The sequence below is a fragment of the Microcaecilia unicolor genome, chromosome 6 (assembly GCF_901765095.1).
Source record: "Microcaecilia unicolor chromosome 6, aMicUni1.1, whole genome shotgun sequence".
Lineage (NCBI taxonomy): Eukaryota > Metazoa > Chordata > Amphibia > Gymnophiona > Siphonopidae > Microcaecilia > Microcaecilia unicolor.
This window is the reverse complement of record NC_044036.1, coordinates 344,644,574-344,664,403: the sequence shown is the minus strand read 5'-3', so window position 1 is coordinate 344,664,403 and position 19,830 is coordinate 344,644,574. Positions and strand designations below refer to the sequence as shown.

The 19,830-nt window shown below is 44.4% G+C and overlaps 1 protein-coding gene across 1 annotated transcript in view; it reads right to left on the bottom strand.

Moving 5' to 3' along the window:
• SLC25A10 (solute carrier family 25 member 10) overlaps positions 1 to 17,666 on the bottom strand; it is a 41,559-nt gene extending 23,893 nt beyond the window's left edge. The window contains exons 1-3 of the mRNA XM_030205155.1: positions 17,517 to 17,666; positions 12,566 to 12,685; positions 5,998 to 6,112 (exon numbers count right to left, since the gene is read on the bottom strand). Coding sequence (XP_030061015.1) covers positions 5,998 to 6,112; positions 12,566 to 12,685; positions 17,517 to 17,606 — 325 coding nt within the window. The 5' untranslated portion in view covers positions 17,607 to 17,666. The remainder of the gene's footprint in view (positions 1 to 5,997; positions 6,113 to 12,565; positions 12,686 to 17,516) is intronic.
• Between the last annotated feature and the right edge of the window lie 2,164 nt (positions 17,667 to 19,830).

Sequence of the window (19,830 nt, the reverse complement as noted above, 5' to 3'; positions counted from 1 at the left end):
AACACTTTTCTGTTCCAGAATTGTGTTAACATTAGTGGCTAAAAAGGGAAAATCTGTAACTGTTAACTATCCCAGGATTGTCCCGGTTTCTTAGTTTGTAAACCGCACTGAACTCATCAGACTAGTGTAAGGTATAAATCTCTAATGTAATGCTTGGATTTTCTAACAATCTCAGCCACTCATTTATGGAATTGCCAGCTATGTTTTTAAGACCATTTTAAATTTCTGGAATAATTCTGAAGCCATATAAGATGGTAAATTTATCCATATAGTTGGTTGTGTTACGAGTAAAGTCAAGTGTATTGCTGGTAAGAAGAAATTATTAGAAAATACTGCTGGGATGATCACAGGGCGATGGAAGAAGCGTATGGGACATGTGTGTTTGACAGAAACAATGGAGGCCTGTATTATGTACTTTATCAATTAAAGTTGGTGGTTTATCTGAAGCCAGCCGAGGCCCAGATGGGATAAGGTGGGGACAGGGCCGGTCTTAGGAAGGGGTGATAAGGGCGGTCACACCGGGCCTCGTTCTCCTAGGGATCCCACTTCTCCGGCATGTCTGTCCTCCTGTCTCGGAACATCTCCTTGTTGCGTACTTAAATGTACATCAGGCAGTGGCAGCGATTTTCATATCCTGTCAGCTGCCGAGCCCAGAGCCTCCGGAAGCAGGAAGTGACATCAAAAGGGGGTGGGACGCAGCAGCGAGGAAGCTCTAGGTTCAGCAGCTGACAGGATATGAAAATTGCTGTTGCTCTCTACTGAAACGTGCTGGATGCACATCAAGGTATGGGGTGAGGTGGGGTACCGAGAGCTCTAAACCTCCTTTTAAACTGATGGCTTATGGTGGCAGGCATGGGGGGGGGGGGGGGGGGGCCCACTGAACTGGTCTGCACAGGGTCCCACAATTGCTAAGACCGGCCCTGGGTGGGGAACTTTACAAAATATTATGGGGGCCTTTAACTAAAGATTAATGCACGTTATCTGCATAGGAATAAAAGGTCTGTTAGATAAATAAATAAATAAATAAATAAAAGATTAGTGCATGTTATTTAAAAGATTTATATCCTGCACATTTACAGCTCTGAGTGGGGAACAATCTACATTAATGATGAAGACAAACAACATAACCATGTTATCTTCTAAAACATCAAAATTCAACAGTAACCATAAGACTTAACAGCCCTTCATCGCAAAACAATGAATACCGCGACCATGTGGCAGCGATATGTAAACCAGGTACAAATAAGGCGCATGTGCAGTCTTATGAATTTTTGTCATCCTGATTTAGGAGTGAAATCGGTCTCTACCAGCCATGTTGGCAATTACAATGGCCAATATTTTACGGCAGCTGAACTAAGAAGACCAAGTTGGTTTTGTGACGGAGATACGTACCAAGAGAAAGTGAGAAGAGGGTGTCGTGCTGGTCAGTCTGGGCAGCGGACAGACAAACTTTGACCAGATCACATGGGAGCACCTTTACCGGGAGTTTTCCGTCTGCACTCAAAGGCCCTTTTCAGAAGGGGTTAAACTATTCATAGCAGGCTGAGGGTGTAGCTCGATTAATGGAAAGAGGATGGGATGTTGGAGCTTCAGATAGGCGTTGGCCAAGGAAGGCCTCTCTCTCTCCCTTATTGTTCATCCTATCTTTGGAACCACAGAACAGATGAGGACATCAAAAGACAGAGGCCAAAGTTGGGGATGCAAGAATATTAATTTATTTGCAAATGACAAGCCTCCTTTTTGAGAGGTCAGGCATAACAGAACATGATGGAAACTGTTACGCTATGAAATTGTGAAAACTCGGTGGTGGGAGACGAGGCTGGTGGTTGGGAGGCGGGGATAGTGCTGGGCAGACTTATACGGTCTATGCCAGAGCCGGTGGTGGGAGGTGGGACTGGTGGTTGGGAGACGGGGATAGTGCTGGGCAGACTTATACGGTCTATGCCAGAGCCGGTGGTGGGAGGCTGGACTGGTGGTTGGGAGGCGGGGATAGTGCTGGGCAGACTTATACAGTCTATGCCAGAGCCGGTGGTGGGAGACGGGGCTGGTGGTTGGGAGGCGGGGATAGTGCTGGGCAGACTTATACGGTCTATGCCAGAGCCGGTGGTGGGAGGTGGGACTGGTGGTTGGGAGACGGGGATAGTGCTGGGCAGACTTATACGGTCTATGCCAGAGCCGGTGGTGGGAGGTGGGACTGGTGGTTGGGAGACGGGGATAGTGCTGGGCAGACTTATACGGTCTATGCCAGAGCCGGTGGTGGGAGGCTGGACTGGTGGTTGGGAGGCGGGGATAGTGCTGGGCAGACTTATACGGTCTATGCCAGAGCCGGTGGTGGGAGGTGGGACTGGTGGTTGGGAGGCGGGGATAGTGCTGGGCAAACTTATACAGTCTGTGCCAGAGCCAGTGGTGGGAGGCGGGGATAGTGCTCGGCAGACTTATACGGTCTGTGCTCGGAAGAGGACAGGTACAAATCAAGGTATACACAAAAAAGTAGCACATATGTATCTTGTTGGGCAGACTGGATGGACCATGCAGGTCTTTTTCTGCCGTCATCGTCATATACTATGTTACACCAGTTTTTCTTAATTCCGCCTGTCCCTATTCAGTTCAAGGACGGATTCCAAAGAATAAGAGCTGGACCAATGTATCCAGGAAGTACAAATAATTAAACCAAACAAACTACTAAGGTGCTGTAACAGTACTTAAACCAGCTTTACCAAACAGAAAAAGCTTTTAGAGGTTTTCCAAACTGAAAATAATGAGTACAAGACCTTACAGAAAAAGGAAGCTGGTTCCACAAATTAGCTGTGTGACTGAAAGAACAATTCTCGGGATTAAAGATTAACTACAGGAAGTTGAAAGCTTGTGACCTGTCCAGAAATAGGTCAGGAGAGAAAATGAAAGATTTCTTGTTGACGGGATGAATGGTGATATGAGAAATGTGAGGTGAAAAAAAACAAAAAACCAAAACAAAACCCTGAAGGGGATGTTTACATTCTCTGGGGCACATAATGAGATTGTGAAAAATTGACCACAGTTAACGACATTATGTTATGGCTCTTAAACCCCCACCTTGAGCCAATAAAGAATAAATTTAGAAAAAGAAGTCTTGCGAGGCCACCAGTGGAAGTCTCAGCAGCCATTTTTAAAGAGCAACGCGGCAACAGAGGGGTCAGTGCTGGCAGAAAAGACTAGGGACCTTTCCTGCTCCGAAAACTCCACTAAACCACCAGGGTGGCTTCAGGTAGGTGCCGGGAGGACACCCTGGTGGTTGGGGGAGCGGAGAGGAGGTCTGGATATACTGTATATAAAAAAAAATCAAAGTAAAATTTGTGTCATTTGGAGAGGCTGGTTAAAGGGACACCCTAGTACTTATATATTCATGCAGAGATTTTTTTTTTCTCCTAGTAAAGGGCCACTAAACAGACATCATGTTATGAGAATTAGTTTCTATCTATCTATTTACTTATGGCATTTTATCCCACATTAAACATGAATTAGATTGAAACCTAGGAGCATTTAAAACATTTTTTTTTCCTGTGCCTACGTCAAAAGAAAAAAAAAAGATGGAATGTGGGAACTTGCTCCTTTTGCTTTGTGGAATGCAGTGGTATATTATAAAAATTAACTTGCTTTTTTTTTTATTATTATTATTACTATTTCACAGAGAAGGTATTGATTAATGAGGGAAGGGTTTCCTTTGTGCAGAACTGTCCAGAGTCAGTCTAAACGTGCCAACATTGTCCAGTTCAGCTCAGCCAAGTTCATACAAAGTTAATTATGTTCAAAGGAAAATAAATCTGTTGGCTCAGGCTGCTTTCTACGTGAATATTCAATCACTGTTTCATTATTGCTACCAAGTATTACATATTAAGGGGATTAATTTTAATTCATTTATCCAGTCCTTACGTGCACATGGTTTTGCCTTTTAAACCCAAAGGTTTCCTATGATAGCATTTTACATATTTGAATTAGTTTTTCCTGTACAAGTTTTGCTTGATTTGTCTTTATTTGAAATAAAAAAATGCTTAAAACACATCTTAACAAGGGGCGGGGCTAGGTGGGACTGGGGTGGGGTGGGGGGCTCACCAAACTGGTCTGCACAGGGCCCTGCAATTGCTAAGACCGGCCCTGCCTGAACCAAACTATCTGAGCGGTTTACAATCAAATACAATTATGAAACATGGAGGAAATACAAATAAATGATAGAAAAGTAACAGGATAAAATAGAAAAGATATAACAGAGAAATACATTTGCTAAAAACTGATGCCCCGCCTGTCAGGAGGGAAGAGGAGGGAGCTTGAGGCCAAAAGGCAGGTCTGTAAATCAAATTAGTTTGTGGAAAAAGCATCTCTAAATAAAAACGTTTTTCGTTCTGATTTAAAAGTGGACTGGAACTTTTCCAACCTTAAGTGTAGTGGCAGCAAGTTCCACTCAACTAACAATTCAGGCATGAACAGTGCCTGGTCTAATGTACAGGAACAAAGGAATTACAAAGTGAAACTGTTGAGTCGACTGGAGAGGTCGGAAAGAAATGTATGGGTTAAAAGGGGAAAGAGGTACCACATTGGTTGCTCCGAATGATGGATTTTATGAGTAAGAATCAAGATGTTGTAGGTTATTCGATGAACAACCGATAGCCAGTCTTCCTGGCGCAATAGCGGGGTTACATGGTCAGAAATAGAGATGTACTATCTGTAAGCGTTGGATGTTGGTTAAACGAGTACTGTAAAGCAGTGCGTTGCAATAATCAAACTTGCTAATGAAAGAAGCATGTATTAGCACCCGAACAGCAGGTTGTGAAAATCGATTTTGACAGAATACAGCATACAGAGTTTGAAAAAGCAGGAACGTTTGATAGCAGAAATTCTGTCCTAAATGTCAAGTGTTAGATCTAGAATTTACACCCAAATCTTTAATGGTGGGTTGAAGTGTCACAACAGAGCCAGTTATACAGATAGAAATAAATTTATTTATTTGTTGCATTTGTATCCCACATTTTCCCACCTCTTTGCAGGCTCAATGTATTGGGTTTGGGATCACCCTACCTGGAGAACAGAACACCTTGGGTTTATTTAATTTCGATCTTATGTGATGTTAGTCAGTGAGAAATGAGATCTAATTTATTATTTACTGCAGTGATATCTTGAGGCGAATTGTAGTCAAGAACCTGAATGTCGTCCATGTATATGTAGAAAGTTAAATCTAGCGATTGTACTAGAGCGAGCAGGGGTGACAAATATATTAAAAAGCATAGTGGCGAGTATGGTGTCTTGGGATACCCCACACGGGAGACCGTACCTCCGAGATTATCGACATGCAAATCTCTCATATGCATATTTATTGTGAATATCCTGAAAACCTGACTGGCCAGGGGGTCCTTGAGGATTATGTTGAAAGCCACTGTGCTAGAAAATCACCTTGGTCTTTCTGAGCTCTAAGAAAGCTGATCTCTATCAGTACCGCCATCTACCAGTGAGTGATTTATGCTGCTGACTCAGGTGAAACCAGAATGTACGTGAGTGCGCGAGCAGAACAGGTGCACTGGACCCAATCTGAAGACTTCAAAATGAGATCTACCAGAATTTCTCATAATTAAAGCAAAAATACACAGCAACAAGTAAATATTAAATCTTACGTGAAGTTTATACCAAAGAATTTACGTAATATTAAATAGTTTTAATGTATTGACGTGTCCACATCCTGGTCAACCCATAATCCTCAGAATTTCAGAAATACATCTAATTCCTTTTCCCTCTGGTCATCTCCTTTTCTTGCTTCCTCCTCCCCCCCCCCCCCCCACCCCTTCTGTAAATACATCCCTAAAAATGGCCTTTGCTCCTGCTTTTCCCTTTAAGAAGCAAATATAGGTCACAACAATTGTGAGAAGCCAATCAACAACTTTCACCCAATCTGATTAAGGAAATACAACAATTATGGCAACTTCTACTTCAACCCCGAGCATTTGCCTTGTGTGCCCACAACAATTTCCTCACCTCCAACGGCTCCCAGCAGTACCTTCTGGTAGAAGGGGAGGGGCCCCTTGCTGCCTCCAGCCAGCTTGTCCCTCACCGTCTCGTAGATGGCAAATCGTGTCAAGGAGTAAGTCATCTGTTAACAAAAAAGGCCAAGAACGGATGAAATTGAGATTTGTTAACACACTCTCAAACGCTGCAGCTACTTCAAGCTATAGGGGGGAGAGTGAACCTAACTACTCATGTCTCCAGCCTCACATAAAATAGTGCCAACCACAATCCAGCTACCAGAACTGAATATCCGTGCAGCCAGTGGCCTACTGAGAGTTTACCCAAGCATCATCAATAATCAGCAGTGGTACCCAGAAAACAGCCTTCATACTGTCCCAGACTAACCATAAAAACATAAGCATTGCCATGCTGGGACAGAACGAAGATCCATCAAGCCCAGTATCCTGTTTCCAACAGTGGCCAATCCAGGTTACAAGTGCCTGGCAAGATCCCAAAACAGTACATTTTATGTTGCTTATCCTAGAAATAAGCAGTGGATTTTCCTCAAGTCCATCTTAATGATGACTTATGGACTTCCGAACCTTTTTAAAAGGTAACTGCTTTTACTACATTCTCTGGCAACAAATTCCAGAATTTAATTACACGTTGAGTGACGAAAAATTTTAAATTTACTACATTGTAGCTTCATCGCATGCCCCCTAGTCCTAGTATTTTTGGAAAGAGTGAACAGACGCTTCACATCTGCTCGTTCAACTCTACTCATTATTTTATAAGACCTCTAACATATCTCCCCTCAGTTGCCTTTTCTCCAAGCTGAAGAGCCCTAGCCGCTTCAGCCTTTACTCATAGGGAAGTCGTCCCATCCCCTTTATCATTTTCGTCGCCCTTCTCTGTACCTTTTCTAATTCCACTATATCTTTTTTGAGATGCGGCGACCAGAATTGAACACACTATTCAAGGTGCAGTCGCACCATGGAGGGATACAAAGGCATTATAACATCCTCATTTTTGTTTTCCATTCCTTTCCTAATAATACCTAACATTCTATTTGCTTTCTTAGCCACCACCGCAGAAGGTTTCAACGTATCATCCATGATGACACCTAGATCCCTTTCTTGGTCTGTGACTCCTAACGTGGAACCTTGCATGTCATAGCTATAATTCGGGTTCCTCTTTCCCACATACATCACTTTGCACTTGCTCACATTAAACATCATCTCTCATTTGGATCTCCAGTCTCATAAGACCCTCTTGTAATTCTTCACAATCCTCTTACCAGAGCACTATCCACATGCCCGGGCGTGAGGGAGTGTACAGCAGACTGCGCATCCCCCTTAAAGAAACTCCCTCCCTAGGTCAACTTAAGGAGCCAGGTTCGGTACACAGAGGGCAGATAAAAACCCAACCTAGAAAAAGGGAGAAGCAAGCAAGCAAGCTAAGGCCTGGAGTAGCCTAATGGTTATTGCAGTGGGCTTTGATCCTGGCAATTCCCACTGCAGCTCCTTGTGACTTTGGGTAAGTCAGTAAACCCTCCATTGCCCCAGGTACAAAAACAGATTGTGAGCTATCTAGGGACAGAGAAAGTACCTGCTTATGTGTACAGTGCTGCCCTCTAGGGACAGTGAAAGTACCTGCTTATAATGTGTACAGTGCTGCATACATCTAGTAGCGCTATAGAAATGATTAGTAATAGTAAGCTGTACCTCCACAGTCTAAGGGTAAAAAGACTGCCAAGGTAGGAAGCTCTGTCCTTGACTTATTCTGACGAAAGTGATCCTATGTGTCCAGGCTGAAGTCAGACCTGGCTTCCTCTGCGACTAGCCAGAAGCCAGTCCTGGTAAGATTTTTCCCTTTCATTTGCAAGAGACTGAGCCTGTGAAGGAACAGGCTTCTGTATATCTGAATACAGTAATGAGAGATCTGTTTCTTTTTACACCCCATCTGGCTGTTCTTTGAGGCCCTGCAGCCACCCCTCACCCTCGCTAGTGCACGGGGTAACTCCCAGGTGGTAACCTGGTGGTCTCTGGATTTTCTGCTGAAAGTCCGGGGATTACCCACTCAGCAGGGGAGAGATTCCCACAGTTCTACCGTTAATTGTTGCACATCTGACATTCCGTAACCTGCATGTGCAAATCTGTGAACAAATTTATAAAACTAGAGGATTACACGTGTGCTTGGATTAATCACCGTAAAATGGATGGAGTATATGTATTTATATTCCTTAATTTAAGTGCTATGACCATTTACATTTTTTATATATTACGATTTTCACGTGTTTTAATACTTTTACTTCTACACGTCAACAATTGTAGATAGACTTTGCTGAAACACGGCCGTGTCAGGACATTGCGAGTGCTGAGCTAATCGCCGACACATCTGGATACCATAATAAAGTTATTCATCCCTGACGACTTCCTGACCCGCCTATTTCTTCTTTTGGTCGTCACCACTGTTCCCTTTCTTTTCAATCAAATATACACATGCAAGAAGCTAACGTTTCAGAGTCGGTGAGAAACCGAAGCCACACGTGAAAATCTATCAAGAAACGCTTACAGGAAAGAAAGGTGAAGCTTTTGGCACGGCCTCGACACACCCAAAATGTGATTATTTAAACTCTGTGGAGAGACCTGAAGCACAGAGAACGAAGACATCTCTTAACGAGAAGAACTGGGAAAAATTCCAAAATCAAGAACAGAAAGACTCTTTGGCAGCCTTCTGCTAAAAGGAGATGTTTATTAGCGGTTGCGGAATGAAAAGGGAGTTCAATATTTGCATTTGCTGTATTCACTGTAAAAAAAACTAAATGCAGATAAGCAGTAACTATGCATTAAACACAGACTGTTGTGCACATTTCAGCTCTACACCGTGTACAGGTTGTGTTGGCTTCTTTTCAACTACAAATTCATCGAAACACAATTTGACTAGAGAATCCGACATGTACAAACCTGTGTGAAGCAGACTTTTGGGTGGTTACCGAAACGTTGATGCATCAAGCAGCAGTTGTAACACCACCGAGGAGCGGGGACTGGGGGTAAGCTGCAGGGCAGAAGTGAAAAGTTCTGGACTAACACCCTAATTCTACAGATGGTGCTCAAAACTGCGTCTGCTAATTTAGACGGGCCATTCAATTTGCACATATAAATTAACTAACAAATGAGCCAATCAGTGCCAATAATTGGGCACGAATAATCAATTATCAGAACTAGTTGGCAAATGTATGCGTGAATATTTAGGTGCCAGGATGCGTGTACATTTTACACACAGATCCAAAAAGGGGGGGGGGGGAGGAGAACAGGCAGATCAGCGACATTCCTTTTATTATTATTATATTTATTGATTTTAAATCATATCACAAGCATTACATCTTGTTAAGAAAAGCAGAAAGAAAAAAAAAACATTTTTCAGTACATTATTCTGCCAACATAATTCAACTTCTTTCTTAGACCACAATAATTGTAGTGAAGGGGCCAAGATACATTAGGAGTAAATCAAAAGAATAAGTTGTTTTTTTAAAAGAAATAAGGCCTGGATTCACCCACAAAACATTTATATTGTGAATAACATGTTCTTAAACTAACAGAGGATCTAATTGTTCACTTTCTTCAAATCTATGAAATTTCTCAAGTGTTCAGGATCTAAGAATTGATATTTATTTTCCAGATATTTAATCTGACATTTACAAGGATATGCCAGTATAAAATTAGCACCTAATGCCTTGACTTCGTCTCTCATTGCCAAGAAAGAACGCCATCTTTCCTGGGTAGTCTTCACTACATCTGGATATATCCGAAGAGTTTCACCATAAAATGGTTTAGCCAATTTTTTGATCATGTTCAAATCTTGTTCAAAGACCATTGAAACAAGGAGAGTTTGCCTCTCAAAAATCCCATCATTAGAATTTTCCAAGAAGGCCGATAGGTCCTGCAATCCTTCATTCCCCTCTATTCTCCTTTTAGGAACTGGTAAATAATATATTTTGTTGATTGGCGGTATTAAGTCTGAAGAAATAGATAAATTTTCAACAAGGTATTTTTTAAACAACTCAAGAGCATTAATTTCAGAGGAGCGGGGGAAATTTAAAATCCGGAGGTTCAAACGCCTATTGTAATTTTCGACAGCGGCATTCCTTTTATCTATGTGCAGTAACACTGAATAAGGGAGATTTTGCCTAATTTAGAGCAGGTTTCAGCTGGTGTCAATTTCAAGCTCTGATACTGGCACCAAACACTATTCTAGAAATGGAACCAAACTTTAAGCATCATTTATAGACTAGCGATTACTGCTCATTTTTATTGGTGCCATCAGGACTGTTAGGGGGGGCAGGGGGGGACAAAATTCTCCAGAACCAGCCTCCGGGGGGGGGGGGGGGGGGGGGGGAGATGATGCTGGCAAGTTTTTTCCTGCCTGTTTCCAGATCTGTCTCTCTCCTGCATGCCAGGACCCGGATGTTTGCAATAACGTGATAACCCGAGCCACCCGGGTCCCGGCACACAGAAGCAGGAGACGACAGACCGAGGGAGGAGCAGTCAGACACAGGAAGGTAAGTGGGTAGGCGGGGCGGTGGCCCGAGTGTGGTGGAGTGGGGGGCGCGTGGCGGGTGGTCCAGCCCCGGACGTGTCTCTCAGCAGCCCTAGGCTGTGAACGTGCAGGCAGTATGAAGATTCTGCATGAGGGGGTAGGGGTTAGCTGGATTATTTATCTTCACTACAGCACTAGCCTTGGTGGATGCTGGGGAGGTCCTATCCGTTGGTTTTGTGGGAAAGTTAAGGACGGCAGAGCCTGAAACGGTTACTAACAGCAAAGACGATAAAACAGTCTCAAAGCAAGCAGTGTGTTGCAGAAACTTTAACAACGACAGCAATTCGTAGCCTGGTACAATCAATGGTGTTAAGTCACTTAGACTATTGCAATGCTCTGTACGCTGGTTGTAAAGACCAAATCATCAAAAAACTTCAAACAGCCCAAAATACTGCAGCCAGACTCATATTTGGCAAAACAAAATACCAAAGTGCCACTCCCCTCAGAAAAAAACTGCACTGGCTCCCAATCAAAGAACACATCACGTTCAAAATCTGTACCCTGATTCACAGGATCATTCATGGAGATGCTCCGGTCTATATGTCAGATCTCATAGATCTACCACCCAGGAACGCTAAAAGATCATCTCACACACACTTGAATCTCCACTTCCCCAGCTGCAAAGGATTAAAATATAAACTGACACATGCATCCAGCTTCTCTTACATAGGTACGCAGCTATGGGAATGCATTACTAACTGAACGACCTACTTAACTTTCGGAAATCCTTGAACTCACCTCTTTAATAGAATATACCATAACAATCCATCATTTGAACATTAATACATTGCCGCGTTACCTGTTATTCCGATAATGTTATCTATATATATGATGCTTTTATATTTATTTATTTAGTTGCATTTGTATCCCACATTTTCCCACCTATTTGCGGGCTCAGTGTGGCTTACAATACATTGTAAATGATGGGAACACAGTTTCTTACATTACATTTCGATTATGGGTTACATTGTGAGCAGATTAAGGAAATTAATAATTGTATATGCTATTCTGTCATGGTGACACCTTGGCGGAGCAACGTAAGCCACATTGAGCCTGCAAACGTGTGGGAAAATGTGGGATACAAATGCAATAAATACATTTAGAGTTAGACTAGCGGCAGAGACAGAGAGAGACTTCTTTTATCAGCACCAGTGTTTTGATTGTCATAAGGTGCAGCTTAAGACGCAAACCTCAGGGCGCCAGGAACAGACTCCTGATGGAGGCCTCAAGGCTGAAACACAATTTGTGTTCAGTCTGACCCACTAATAAAGTTTCTGCAACACACCGTTTGCGCTTTGGGACCGTTTTCTCGCCTATTGTTATCTTTGTTTGCAAAGGCTTGTTTTTCTCAGTGTCCAATATTTTAGGCCAACATCGCAACCCTTCTGGGAAGGCTCAGGACGCTGGAGAGAAGGGCGGAGAGGACAAGCCAAAAGCTCTGCGGGATTCAACTGAAGGATGAATCCTTCTGTACTGTCTTCATCTAGCACAGGGCCTGCGATGTATGGGGAAGGGGGAATTTAAGGCTGAAGTGAGGTAATAATACGATCTTTTTAAGCTGGTCTCCAGAATTTCATTTTCCGTTTTTCTGGTCACTACATTCTTAGTTACTGTTTCCTTTGCGTTTCTAGGGAAATGTTTTGAAAACTGAAAAATAGAAGGACTTGGAGGAGGAAGAGCTGGTCTGGAATTCCTTAAGGGATTGTGTGTGCATTTACAGAAGCCAGTGAATCTCTGCCGGGCAGCATTTTGCTCTTTAATTATGATGCCACGTTGCAGAGACACTTCTTTCAGATTCATTCTCCAGCTAAGAACGTTCAGGGCCTACAAACCAAACAATGCCTAATGTGGTCTGGAAGCAGGTGTAAAAATCCCCCCACCCCACGTCAGCAGAGTCCAGTGAGCCCTCAGGTGAAGACATGGTCTTTAGTCAGTCATTAACCTTCAGTGTGTCTACTGATGGGGGGGGGGGGGGGGGTGGCATAGACCTCCCACTTACCTGCCTGCAGAGAGAGGCGCTCAGTCCATTATACAAAGCAAGGAAACCATCATTTCGGACCACCGCCAACGCCATTCCCGTCATCCGCATCTTTACCTCCTGCTGCGTCTGTAAATGTACCTAACACCAAAAGAGAGAGAGACAGAGGCAAGAAAAGTAGATGAGCAGAATCAGAGGCACTGCTGCATTGACACATTTATGACAACTTAATGCAGTTGAATATTTGGTACAAAATGCTTGGGAAGAAGCGGGGACCAGTTGGTGTCATCGAACATCCACACAGACGACACTGCAGGAGGAAGTGATGAAAAACCATGGCCTAGAAGCCTCTTCTGGCTCCTGCCTGCACTTATGTAGACGACACCTCCGTGTTTCTGAATGTTGCCACCAGGTGGCGTTTTAGGGGATGGGGTAGAGAACTCCATGTGTGCCATTGCTGAGTCATTCTGGGGAAGTTGCAGTTTCCTGCTGCAGAAAAGAGAAATCTGGGATAGCCTGTTCTCTCTTGTGCAAAAAGCACCAGACAAGTCTTATTACACTCCCTTTCCCCAATATAGAAAAACCCTCTGCCAGTGACCGGTCTCTCTATATCAAGCAGCATCCGAGTACTATCTCAGAGAGGATTTAGCACCCACAGAACCAGTAAGGGTTAGACTGAGAAAGTTTCCAAAAACTGCTCCAGCATATTGAGAAACCTTGGCGGTAGCAGATGGATACACACACGAAAGGTCTCGCTCTGCCATCTGCTCAGCATAAACTGAAGGCAAATGTGTGACTGTTTCCCACAGTATGAGGTTCAGGGCTTCACACTTTCATAGACATGCAATTCTCAGAACACTCCTGCATGTGTAGACAGGAGGCGGCATACAGAGCAGGATGCTTTCCAGAGAACCACAAATCCTGAGGCTTAGCCAGCACTTTTATCTTAATCAGGTGAAATATTACCCCAAGGTTATGCAAGACATGGTGTGCCAGCGATTACAAAAGGGTGTGTAGGCTTGAACACATAGAGGCAGGAAAATAGATCTGACAGAATTTTCCATGCAGAGAAACTGTTGATTTGCTCATTAACACCACTTGGCAGCTCCCCCTCCCTTGTTCTTGGTAACCATGAGGAGCTCGATCAAAGGGCAAAGGCAACGCGGTTTCTGGCCAGAAACCAACACCTGTGACTAGAGTTTCACGTACTCATTGAAACTGCCACCTGGACACCAAACACCCCAACTGAGCAGCAAGCAAGACATGGAATGGACAAGGAGGACGGGAGTGTTGGGGTAGGGCATATTCCTAAACCTTCTAGACCAGGAGCGAGTGAGCGCCACAACTCAAGTTGGGTTTCCAGGAAATCCACAATGAATACGCATGAGATTCAACCTGCATACGATGGAAGCAGTACATGCAAATCATCTCATGCATATTCACTGTGGAAATCTTGAAAACCTGACTGGGTTGTGGCTCTCAAGGACTGGGCATGCCCACCCCTGCTGTAGGCCATTTGCAATGCTGTCTGCCAAGAAATTAGGAAGGGAATTTCTATAGCAGAAGTGGGTATCTTGCAGCTTGATGGAGGTTACGACAACCCAAAGGTTAAGAAAAAGGGCAGCAAAGAGGGCAGATTTATACACATGGGGTGCAGGGGGAATCATACTGCACATGCAAAAAGAAAACTTCCCTGGGATGGGAAAGAAAAATGGCAAATAAACACGCAAAAAAAAAACTTGTATCAATACTTCTAACAAAGAGTAAAGGTGAAGAGATGAAAGCATGAATAATGTTCGTCGTCTGCCCTACAAGTGGAGAATGACATCAACAATGTCTATATGTGAAACATGCCAGAGGAGGGCAGGACCCCAACCCTTGAAGCTCTGAATCACAAAATTTCCATTCTGTTTCAGACACCTGGTCTTGTAGCTCTACCACAGCCTCTCCACCTCTAAACACAGCGACAGTGTTGCGTCAAACGTACAGCAAAATTAAGATTCTCTTTCATTTGGCCTCTTTCTCCAAGAGCCCAACTTTTCACCATCCGGTCCCATACCAACACCTTTCGCTTTAACATCATGTCTGCTTTCTCCTACTTTCCCTTGTTAGCAGGTCTCAACCTTTTCTCACTCATAGCCTTCCTTTCCTGTTCTGTCCAGGACTTTGAGCGGGTTTTGTAGACGCTCCAGCACTGCCCTATCCATGTTCAACTCTCTAAAGGATGGAATTTTCTCTGCTAAAAGAAGATTTATCCAAAGTGAAAGGAGTTTCTCCTTAGCATGATCCCAAAGAGCACCCCCAAAACAAGAAGCTAACAGATTACAATGAAGTCTGGTAGGATACAAACTGCATGTCAAAGACACCCTGAACAATACTACAAAACTCCTTCATAGCAGTGACAGTAAAATCCATAAGGGTCACGGTAGGCGAAACTAATGATACCACTCAGCACAGCACCAGGTCAACACTGGTCAATCCCAGTAATTGAAGTGCCTGGTAGAGAATGACACAGGGACAAGAACCTGCACAAACTGCTGGGATGGGGACAAACTTTGTCCCTGTGTCATTTTCTACTTTGAAGCCTGTCAATGAACTGGACTGTTATTTTTGTTTGAGTGAAGCAGACGACGCCATTTTGATTTTTTGGAAAAACAAGCAAACGTGCAGGCCACAACAAGCAAAATTTACATGGGGGGATCCTGTACATCCTGCTACCAGCACATCTTCTAAGAAGACATCTTCTATTGCAGGAGGGACTGCGGAAGACACAGGAGAGCAAGACTGAATCTTGAGATTGTTGATGACTTCGTATTCATCCACAGATTAAAAAATCATAACAGTGCTTCATAGGGCATATTTCTCCCCTCTAGGGCATAAAGAAAGGGTTGTATTTTGTACCCCTGGACAAGGTGGATTAGGGTTACTTGGGGTAGAAATCAGCTGTTGTTGGGGTTGGAAGGGTAGAGGGTGGTGGTAGTGGGAGGGTTATTATAGCTGCTCATTGTTATTATTGTTTTCTATTTGTAATTTATACACAGCATATTGTTCCTTTTTATACTTTAATATAAAGATGTAAATATAAAATCATAATTGTTCAAGGCTTCTGCAGATGAGGACAGAGCCAAACCTTGTCCCCGTGTCGTTCTCTAGTGCCTGGCAATCATTATGAAGGGTCAGGAAAGGGATCACCAACTCTTTCTTCTGGGAGCAAGTGCATGGAATGGACTCTCCCTTATGAATGCCAGACACTTCCAAGATACTTGGGTTACCTACTGTTCCCATGTCTGCCTAGCCAATAGTCCTTGAGCCCTTCTGAGGACAACACCCACCAAATGAACTTTTCATCATGACTCTCAAAGACCAGAAAACTGCACCCAGAGGATCCAGAAACTGCATCTGATGAAGAGCCCTTCACCTCCTGGTCTCAGCAGCAGCAACATCTTCAGTTTTAACGCAAGGATAACCCAGGTGCTATCAGTCCAGCGATGGGGACAGGCAAAGATCTTAATAATACTTTGGAAGAAAAGCAGGAGAGGGGAGATATGATCGAGACTTTTAAATACCTCTCTGGCATAAATGCACAGGAGGCGAGTCTCTTAACTGAAAGCAAGCTCTAGAATGACAGTCATAGGAAGAAGGTGAAAGGGGGCAGACTCAGGCGTAAACGAAGGAAATACTTCTTTATGGGAAAAGGGTAGATGTGTGGAAAGGCCTACCAGTGGGGGTGGGGGAGACGAGGATTTTACCGATTTCAAGAAAGCAAAGGACAGGCACAGAGGATATCTAAGGGAGAGGAAGGGATTGTAGAACATAGTAGTTGGTATGGATGGATGGATAGGCCATATCTGCTGTCATTTTCTCTGTTTACAGGAAAAAACAAATGAGCATCCGCTGTGTTGGGACTTTCCTTGCTAATGTGAAGTAAAAGCTGACGGTGTGAGAAACTTGGATTACAGCAAAAGGACAAGCAGGAGCAGTTGTCAAAGTCTGCTGCTACTCTTCAGTCTGTGACAGAGGGAACGGAAGATTGCAGAGCAAAGCAAGTCATCCCAGTTTTACTGGGACTTTATTTCATCTTTGGAAAGCAAATTCTTACCAACACCCCCTACATTTTGTGGATGTGATCATTTGGAAACCTGTACAGCACTTCTGGGTGTCGTCGTCCCCCATATTCATTGTTGGTTAAGATGTGATGATACTATAAAGCTTTTTCCACACGGAAATGGATCTGATAATACACCTTTCTGTGGTACAATCAAAGCAGTTTAACCTGTGTTATAGGCAGGTACTTTCTCTGTCCCTGGAGGGCTCACAATGTAATTTTTTTGTGCCTGGGGCAATGGAGGGTTAAGTGACTTGCCCAGAGGCTCAAGCAACTGCAGTGGGAAATGAACCCGAATCCCCAGGTTCTCAGGCTACTCTTTCACTCTTGTGTAGTAATTTCTGGAGTAAAATTTGGGCTGAGCACACAGCTGGCACGTTATTTACGTAAGCACATATAGCACTTTGGATCTGGGCTTAACGTGTGCATCAGCATTTGCAGGGACCGATTCCGGGTGTCTATGTCACAAGGGTTCATAGGCTCCTTTTGGAACTTGTCACACGGAATCAAACCTTATGCTTTTGTCTTTTCAGAAACATGTGTGTACTAATGTCTTCAGTTCCTGTTACTTCTCTAATCTCCAAAGCCCATTTTTGCATTCCTTAAAATATAAGAAAAAGGTTCAGGGCACGTAGTAAAAGAAGCAGGACAGGTGGGTCTGAAAGTCATATAATGCTGGTGGCAGGCCTGTGCATCCCATCCCCGCTCCGGATCCAGTCCTGGCTTTACCCCACTGCCTCCAGGGACGTGTAGTCCGACTGTCCTTAGGAAATGCAATGGGCCAATGCGAATTACACGTCCTGCAGACAACGGGGTAAGTTGGGGACTGGATGGGCTGGAGCCAGAGGGGCCGCAGCTCGCTCTCACCTTCAGCAGGTCCAACGGGTGGGTGCAGCAGGCGGCTCCGCACGATGCCAGCCCGCCGAAGTACCAGCGCGAGACCCGCTTCTCCACCATGACGGCTCCGGCTCGCGATCTCTCCCCGGGCTACCGCCGCGCGGGCATGGGCAGCAGCTGAGAGCGAGGAGGGCGGGGCCACTCCCGATGGCCAATCGGCTGTCAGCGCCAGGAGAGACCGCCCTCTGCTCCTCCCAACGAGGTGCCACGCCCACGCACTCTGTGAAGTTCCCGAAGCCATGACCACGCCCACCTCACCAGAACCGCCCACTGGAGTAGTCGAGACCTTCTTGCTGCTGCTTTTGGCTCCTGAGTCCTGACCTAACCCCTTTTCCTTTTATCATTCCCACCTTCTAAATTCCCTTTTATCCCTGACTTGTCCCGTTTGTGTGTCCTACTAGATTGTAAACTCTTTCAAGAAGGAATAGTAGTAGTAACTCCTCCTGCTGGATCCGAGGCCCCGCCCACCCTCTCAGCTCCTCCTCTTGTTTAGCGCCGCGCGCGCCTCTTTCCCTCACCGCTGACAAGTTAAGCAATGGAGGTTCATAAGAACAGGTGCTTTAACTTCATGTCGCCTTCACGTTCCTACATCATCCATCGGGTTCTCTACGGACCCATCGTGACCATAAGAAGCAGGAAAAGGCATTTTAAGGCGAAATGATAAATAATAGTAATAGATTCCCCAGCATTAGGTTTCCTGATGACGTGTACGCTTCAACGACCAATCCCATGCGGGAAACGCTCCGGGGCTGCAAAACTCAGCCAATAAGAAAGCGACAGAGGGGCAGGTGACGTGACGCAGTAAGAGGAGAGAGCGCGAGCGACAGACTGCGCGTACGCGGAGCGGCCCAGAGAGGGCGGAGCCATTGGTAGTGCTGCGGCTGCCAGTGTCAGTCTCTAAGCGGCTCCTTAACAGAAGTGAAGTGCGGGTGTCAGATACACTGGCAACAGAATTTCCCGAGGGTTGATAACAGGAGACGGCATGACGTTACAGGCTGAAGCCAGTCTCAAACCAGGAGTGCCGCCATCTTGGTACACCCAAAACAATGTAATTGACAGAACCAGATAGGCTGCTTGTCTCCTCTCCTTTCATCAAATTTCCTTGCTGGAAGTGATCACAAAACTGACGAGGACGCTTTGCTGCCCTGGGTGACCTCCTTGTCTGCTCCAGGGAAACAAAACAGATGGAAGCACTTTTTGCTTCTCTCCGGTGTTTTACATAAGAATATGAATAGCCAAACTGGATCATACCAGTGGTCCATTAAGCCCAGTACCCTGTTTGCAACAGTGGCTACAAGTATCTAGCAGAAACCCCAATAGCACTAGTGCATGCTAGCACTGGCTTCCCCATGTCCATCTTAATACAGACTATGGAGATTTCCTCCAGGAACTTGTCCAAACCTTTTGTAAACTCACCTATGCTAACTGCTATTACCACATCCTTTAGCAATGAGTTCCAGAGCTTAACTATTCTTTGAGTGAAAAAGTATTTCCATGAAATTTCATTGTCAACTGGTCTTTGTACTTTTTGCGAGTGAAAATTCTATTCACTTTTACCCGTTGTAAACTACTCAGGATTTTACATAGTAAAACATAGTAACATAGTAGATGACGGCAGAAAAAGACCTGCACGGTCCATCCAGTCTGCCCAACAAGATAACACATATGTGCTACTTTTTGTGCATACCCTACTTTGATTTGTACCTGTGCTCTTCAGGGCACAGACCGTATAAGTCTGCCCAGCACTATCCCTGCCTCCCAACCACCGGCTCTGGCACAGACCGTATAAGTCTGCCCAGCACTATCCCTGCCTCCCACCACCAGTTCTGGCACAGACCGTATAAGTCTGCCCAGCACTATCCCCGCCTCCCAACCACCAGCCCCACCTCACGATCTTGACTAAGCTCCTGAGGATCCATTCCTTCTGCACAGGATTCCTTTATGCTTATCCCACGCATGTTTGAATTCCGTTACCGTTTTCATTTCCACCACCTCCCGCAGGAGGGCATTCCAAGCATCCACTACTCTCTCCGTGAAAAAATACTTCCTAACATTTTTCTTGACTCAGGATTTTATAGATCATTTATCAATAGAAATCAAACAAAATAAAACATGGAAAAGAAAATAAGATGATACCTTTTAGCTTTCGAAGGTTGCCCTTCTTCGTCAGATCAAAAGCTAATCAAGAAATGTATTATGTCCAATAAAAAAGGTATCATCTTATTTTTCTTTTCCATGTTTTATTTTGTTTGATTTCTATTGATAATCTTAAGAGTGGACTAAC